This window comes from Physeter macrocephalus, chromosome 16 (assembly GCF_002837175.3).
Source record: "Physeter macrocephalus isolate SW-GA chromosome 16, ASM283717v5, whole genome shotgun sequence".
In the NCBI taxonomy this organism is placed as follows: Eukaryota; Metazoa; Chordata; class Mammalia; order Artiodactyla; family Physeteridae; genus Physeter; species Physeter macrocephalus.
In genome coordinates, this window is record NC_041229.1 from 66,454,144 (window position 1) to 66,461,212 (window position 7,069).

The 7,069-nt window shown below is 52.1% G+C and overlaps 1 protein-coding gene across 1 annotated transcript in view; it reads right to left on the reverse strand.

Annotated features, from left to right (window-relative positions):
- Positions 1-1,812: 1,812 nt before the first annotated feature.
- The window catches only part of DKK3 (dickkopf WNT signaling pathway inhibitor 3), a 49,139-nt gene continuing 43,882 nt past the window's right edge, over positions 1,813-7,069 (reverse strand). The window contains exons 5-8 of the mRNA XM_024118577.3: positions 6,905-6,997; positions 5,630-5,774; positions 4,250-4,406; positions 1,813-3,426 (exon numbers count right to left, since the gene is read on the reverse strand). Coding sequence (XP_023974345.1) covers positions 3,207-3,426; positions 4,250-4,406; positions 5,630-5,774; positions 6,905-6,997 — 615 coding nt within the window. The 3' untranslated portion in view covers positions 1,813-3,206. The remainder of the gene's footprint in view (positions 3,427-4,249; positions 4,407-5,629; positions 5,775-6,904; positions 6,998-7,069) is intronic.

The following is a 7,069-nucleotide window of genomic DNA, read 5'->3' on the forward strand; positions in this document are numbered from 1 at the left end:
TGAAGGGGGCCATAAGCCACAGAATGAGAGCAACCTCTAGGGGCTAAAAAGGGCAAGGATGTAGTTTCTTCCCCAGAGCCTCCAAGAAGGCAGCCTTGCTGATGGCCTTGATCTTGATCACATGATCCCAAGATGGCTGCTGCAGCTCCGAATGTCACATCCTTAACACCTGTGCTCAAAGGCAGGCAACCAGGGAAGGGGGTGGAGGGTGGGGACATACTTCCTGTAGGCCTCTTTCCTTTTGTCACTCAGGTAAAAAACCCTTCCCAGAAACTCTTCGGCACCTTCCCCTTACATTTCCAGGGCCAGAACTGGGTCATGTGGCCATCTCTAGCTGCAAGGGGGTACTGGGAAAGCAAGTGTCCAGCTTTTTCAGCCTCTGTGATGGTGGGAGAAGCGCAAGGAAAGAGAGCTGGGATTAGCTGTCAGATAACTGAAATGACAGCATCTACCGTGGCTTCCTTGGCAGGAACTCCGGATCTCGGGAAGGGCAGGCAGGAAGATGCAAGTACCAAACTCCACCTAACCTTTACCACATTCCACTTAGAATCGTGAGTAGAGGAGATACACCAGCGTCTCTATATGTGAATTTCAGCCAAGAAGTTTGCCAAGCCTCTCATGTTCTTGATTTTTGTGGCTATGATGACAAAGTGGAACAAGATAATATACCTGCATATAAGCTCCATGAGAAAGTGACCTAGTTTTTATCTCATGTACCACTGTCTCCCTGGCACCTAACGTAGGGCCTGACATTTAGTAGGTGCTCAATAAATTTTTGGATGAAATTTCAGCCTCTTCTCCAAATGCTCAAATTTACCTTGCCTTCCAGCCACTGTGAATTACTTGCAGTTACCCCTATATCCCATCCCTCCTCCTTGCCTCCCTCCATCTGCCTGTAGCCCAGAATGCCCTTTCCTGTTCCTTCTGTCCTCCTGATATACTATCATCTTTGAAAGCCAGTTCCCATGCCAGCTCTCCCAGGCCACGTGCTCCTTTGAGGATCCCGTAACGCTCTGTTCAGATATCGGGTTGACTGCTTTCATTTTGTCAGTGCTGCGTTTAGTGTATCATCTCCCTCATTAGGCTGTGATGCCTTCAGGGTAGGACCTTATCTGGATCAACTTGGTACCCCTAGTGCATATGACAGCACCTGGTTCTGAGTAAATATCTGTTGAGTAGTAAAGATGTAGAGTGGTCCTGATGATTCTGGACATTGAAAACAGCTAATTTTAAGAGATAAACTTTTATCAGTATATCCTGGGCATACTGCACTAGATATTGTTTTGACTTCTAGCTCTATCAATCAATCATCACTTAATCTTTCTTTTTGAGTCTCCATTTCTTCATCTGTTAAATGAAGAAAATACTCATGGGTTCAATGAAGATTGAATATGGGTAGACTGTCTAATCTGGTGTCTATCAATCAATCACCCAGCTGACCTTCTTCATATATAGTAGTTTATTATTATGGATTATTATGGTCACTGAAGATCTTTCTTACTGTGTTTGGCCCAGAACTGCATTTGATTAAAGAAGCCTCCCCAGAAAAGAGGCATACACATTCCATTTACCCTTTCAGAGACAGTGAAGCACTGACACTCTTAAGGACTAATTCCCATCCCAAAATGGTTAACATTTCTAAAAAAATATTTTGATGCTAAAAGAGGTGTGCTTCCATTGTCTGGAAAATTTGCTTTGTGGAAGAACTTTTTTTTTTCTTTTTGGACAGTGCAGGTCATTTCTATTTTATTTTTTCTGGCTGAAAGGGCTTTATATTTATTCAAAGTCAAAAGGAAAAAGAAGTCCAAGAGCTACAAAAGAGTAGTTTAAGTGATTTATGCTTGATTTCTAAATGCAACGTGTTTATACATAATTTAAAACTTGAAGAAAGCATGCTTATACAATTGTATGTGACTTTTAACATTTAATAACTCTGAATACATGATGGAAACAGTCCATGACACTTGAAAATATCATTTATGGAACAGCATACAATTCAGTGCTCTTAGCTTGGATATTACAACCATATTTCACAAAGTCTTGCTTGGCTCGATTTTCTCCATGCAGTCAATAATGGTCTTCAGTTGCTGGTAAGTGATTTTGCAAATTTCATTTATAATCCTGGCCCTAAGATTACCTAAGTACTGTTTCTGGCACGTTAACTTACATATTATGCTCCAGTCATGTGTACCTTCAAAGTTACTGATATAACTGACTGCCACAGGGGACAATGTCGATACCTCTGTCTCCACTGGAGTGATGGCCACCCACACTGGGGAGAACGCTGGGGAGAATGCTGTTTTTCTAACAAACAGCAGAACTTTCATCTTACAGGGATGTGTGAACTAGTTTGACCTTAGTTCCAGATGTGCCTCAAAAAAAAAAGGAAAAAATCTCATTCTTCATCCTCATAGGGGGTACTTTTGGTGGCACCGAGGCTGGTGGGTAGAGCACTGGGCTTGGAATCACGCTTGGGTGACATCCTGCTCTGGTCTTCACTAGCTGTGTGACTTGGCAAGCCACTTGACATCTCTGAGCCTCCAAGATCCTGACAGCCGGGGAGACCAACGCCCCCTTCACCAGGCTGTGGTGAGAGGACATGACACTGCTGCCCTGGCACAGAGGTAGGAGCTGAGTAACACTGCTGAGAGGATGAATGCAGGCAACGCGGAGTGAGAACGTTTCACCTGCAGCAGCTGAGGGCAGCGCTTGCTTGTGCCCATGGGGAGAACGGCATGAAAGATTCACTTGTTGCATTTTCGCAGGTTTACATTTGCAAAGCAGTGAATTCTTCTCCACATGTTTGAGAGTCAACATTTCCCCAAAACCCATCGTGGGGAAATTCTGCATTCTTTTCCATCGCCTCCCCTCCAGCTATTCTCGAGGCACTGTCATACAAAACGAAACGGGCCGTCTGCCAACCAGCAGAGGCGAAGCAGCCAATACTTTGGACCAGTTTAGCAGCCCTGTTCTACCTTCAGCCTCCCACACCCTGGTCTTCCCCGGACACCAGAATTGTGATGCATGGGGGAGGGGGGTGGGTGCTGGGCAAGGGTGCAGCCCCTCATGTTGTTTCAAGCCAGAGGGGAAAATGTACTGGGAAGAGGCCACGGAAAAAAAGCCTGGTGAGCCCACACCTAGGGACACAGCTGGGGAAATAAATTAACTACTTCTGTTGCATGTCTACCCACAGAACAGGCCTGGGTCTAAATCTCCTCTCCCTCCAGCAGCTCCGAGGCGGCCCCGAGCTCCCTGAGAGCCATTTCCACCGACAGGCTCCTCTCCAGGTTCTCCAGCTCCCGGCGCACTTCCTCGATGAAGCCGCCATCTTCGTACTCGTCGGGGACATCTCTGGGCACCAGGTTCGCTCCGTCCTCATCGCGGCCCCCGACGAAGGTGGGCTTGCACACGTACACCAGGCTGTGGCTGTGGAGGGAGGGACGGGGGCGAGGCCCAGGCCCCCAAACTGAGGCCCCGCCCTCTGCACAAGCCCAACTCACTTGCACGGCACCTCCTCTAACATCTGCCTTAAAGCAGATGCTGAGGGAGGGTCACCTTTGGAGGATGTGCTCCAAGGTGAGCTCCCCCACGTCGAGCCACAGGTCTGTCCTGTCACGGACTCTCTCTGGCAGCCGCCCTGAGGACTCCGGGGTCTGAGAGTTTACAGCCCCCTTCCCACCCGGGCCCCCAGGCAGCAGCAGCCCCTGCTGCACCTGTGGGGAGCCCTGGGCCTTGTGGGCCGGGGCCAGGGTTCTGTCTGTCTCCCCAGCCACCCTGGATCCTGCTGGGAGAGAAGGCAGAGCAGTGGCTGCTGAGTGAGATGCGCACGGAGAACTTAGCCTCTGAGCAGGCCTGGTGCTTCACGTCTCTCCACGGCCTCTACTCTGCTGGCCACTCTCCCGGCTCCCCTCCTACCTCTCTGACTGCACCTTCTCAGTCTCTTCTGCTCTTTCATTGTGATGGGCCTGGGCTCCCTCCACACCCAATCTTTTTTAAGGTCATCTACTGAGGAGGCTTCAACCCTCACACAGATGAGCCCAAATCTGTACCCCTGGCCACACCTCCTGAGCCCTAGTCCTACAGATCCGCTATAGGACCCTCCATCTGGAAGACCCAAGGACACCTCCAACTAAACCTACCTTAAATTAAATCCACATCTTCCCCCGACCCTGCTCCTGCTCCTAGGTCCCCACTGGGTGGCACCTCATTTGCTTTCAGCCCCCGACAGAAAGGGCAAGTGAGACCTCACCTATGAGGCTGGCAGAGAAGGCCACTGGCACATGGGCATCGGTCCAAAGCTCCATCAGGCTCCAGCTCCCAGGTGATGAGATCCAGAAGCCGGCTGGCAGGGTCGTGGCAGAGCTCATCCTCCACGGGCAGGGGTGTGCACACAGGAAACAACAGACCTGGAACCAGCTGAGGGTTACCCCTGTACCAGGCAGGCAGGCACCAAAGGCAGGAGCAGAGAAATGGGGTGCATCCCCCCAGCTTCCACCCTGAACCCCACAGTGAAGGTTGGGATTGAAGATGTGGAATGGTAGGAAACCAGAATGATGGCATGGGCTCAGGAGGGAACAAGCTGGGAGGGCTGGAGCAGTTAGGGAGGACTGCCTGGAAGAGGTGGTCTTGTGCTGGGTTTTGAGGCCAGAGGTATGGAGAAATTAAGAGTGGAAAAAGGCACTGAAGTTTTTTTTGGAGGGGCAGGAATTATTGTTACAAAATATGTGTTCAAAGAAAAAGAAATCTGGAAGGATATAGATAAGACCTTTGCTTATCTGTATCTTCCAGTTTTCCTACATTGAAAATGTATTATTTGTATAATTAAAAAATGAAAGTAACTATGTTTATATATATATACATATATATATATATATAGAAAAATAGAAAAAAAAAAGCCTGGAGCACAGAAACAACAAAGGCCTGGGGTTGGGCTGTTGAGAAAGGTTGGGACAGCGAGATTCCCAGATGGGCCAAGGAGTAGAGAGAAAAGGAAGACAGGTAAGCTGGACCCGGCCGAGGTCTTGGAAGGCCAACTGAGGAGTGGAATTGAAGCGACAGGACAGGAGCAACCGCAGCTCCCCGAGGAATGGTACCCAGGGAGCCATGTCCTTGAGGAAAATTGCTGGGGCAGCAGGTACCAGGTGGACTAGGGCTTGAGGGAGGGGTTAAGGGACGGTTTCAGAAACACCCGTGGATGGGGAGAGCACCTGAGCAGACCTCACCTGGGAGGGGCAGTGAGAATGGGAGACAGGAGTAGAAGGGGGCCACTCGCAGGAAAGCGGACCAGGGCCAGGTGCTACCCTGAGGCCTGGGGAATGGGTGGAGTGGGATGGGGAGGGGTACCCTCATCCCACCCATCTGGGGGTATTCCTCCATCCTTGGGCTCATGCATCCTGAGGAATTTAATTTCTAGGCATCACAGGGGGAAAAAAAAGAGAGAGACAGAGAGAGCTGGTCTTCAGCCCGGGCAGAAGTTGTGGCGCTGGGACACATACCAATGAGCATCAGGGACCCTGCCTAGGAGGAGGTCCCTGAAAAGGTGTGGTTGGCATGGACGGGGCCCCAGGAGGTCCAGTGTGCTGGAGCTTGGGACAGGGCTTGTCCTGCCCCCAGAAGGGAGCCCACCCACCTCTCTGGAAGGCACAGCACAGCCCCGGCTGGCAGTCCCTCTGGTTGTCACAGATGGTCCCGTTGCCACCTTTGGCGGCCGTTTTGGTGCAGTGACCCCAGACGCACAGCTGGTCTCCACAACACTCGCTGTCCCGGGTGCAGAGCTGCAGCGGGGAGGGAAAACACAGGCGGCTCACGAACCTGAGGGAGCCCAGCCTGTCCCTGACCCCAATCCAGAAGCCTGGAGACAGTGCAGGTCGGCTAACCCACATCCTCCTACTATAGACAGGAAGAAACCGAGCTCCTTGGTCTGGGGGTGTCTTAGGGACGTCAAGGGGGTGGAGATGGGAGCTGGGCAGGAAACATGACACCTGGGGGAGTCCTACGCAGCTTGAGATTTTATAAAGGATGGTTGCATCTTTTCGGTTCCCCCCCAGACCTGGCCTTGCCTCCTTTTCATTAGGTCCCTAATTAACAGTCAGGAAGGAAGATGGCTTATGGCCCACAGACACAGGCAGCAGCGTGAATCTGATCAGCTGATTAAATTAAGGCCCAAGCCTGGGCAGCCACATGGACAGGAGGGCACTGGGTGCCTTCGACCTGGGGTCGCACATGTGGAATGGTGGCACCGAGCAGGCCAGGCGCTGCCTAACCACAGGTGGGGCCAGGTGGGGCAGCAAAAAGCCCTCTATTTTCCAAACTTGTTATCGTGCTGTGTTATTGCCTTAATAACGAAAAGGACCAGAAAAGCCCATATATGGCTTTGTCCAAAACATCTGTTGGGCGGAGGGAGTGTCACTCCTCCCCGGCTTCCCGCTTCTCTGGAACCTCCATCTGGAACGTGCTCTGGCTGCTTCCTGGGCCTCCTTCTGTCCTCTCTGAGCAGACTGGGAGAAAGATCTGGGGGCTGGGTTGCCCCTTCCCTGCCAAAGGGCTGCCGTGGTATTGCTGGCTGCATCTACTGGGATGGTCTTCCCCAGGGAAGGGGCAGGGTGGGGCCTCCTCTGTCCTCCCTCCCCATCTCTGGTATCTATGAGGCAGGCACTGGGGCCAGAAGTCACTGGGCAGGCAGGGTGACAGCAGGTCTGCAGATGGCTTCCTGGTCACCCCAGGAGTCAGCCCCACTGGGCACCATGGACTGGCTGTTCCAAGCGTGGACACGGTGGGGCCCCATAGGAGGCTTCCAGGAAGCCCAGCTGAGAACCGGGGGCCACTGGCCTTCCCCCCCGGGTCCCCTTTTCTGGGCCCCCATGGCCCTGGCACTGCAGCTCTGGGGGCCTCTGGGCACACTCACTGTCTGCTGGTCCCGGCACGGCTGGCAGGAGTACTCGAAGCTGGAAAACTGGCAGTACCTGCCAGGCCCACAGTCCTCATCAATGATGCACTCCTGGGAGGAGAGGAGAGGAGAGGAGAGGAGAGGAGAGGGGAGGGGAGGGGAGGGGAGGGGAGGGGAGGGGAG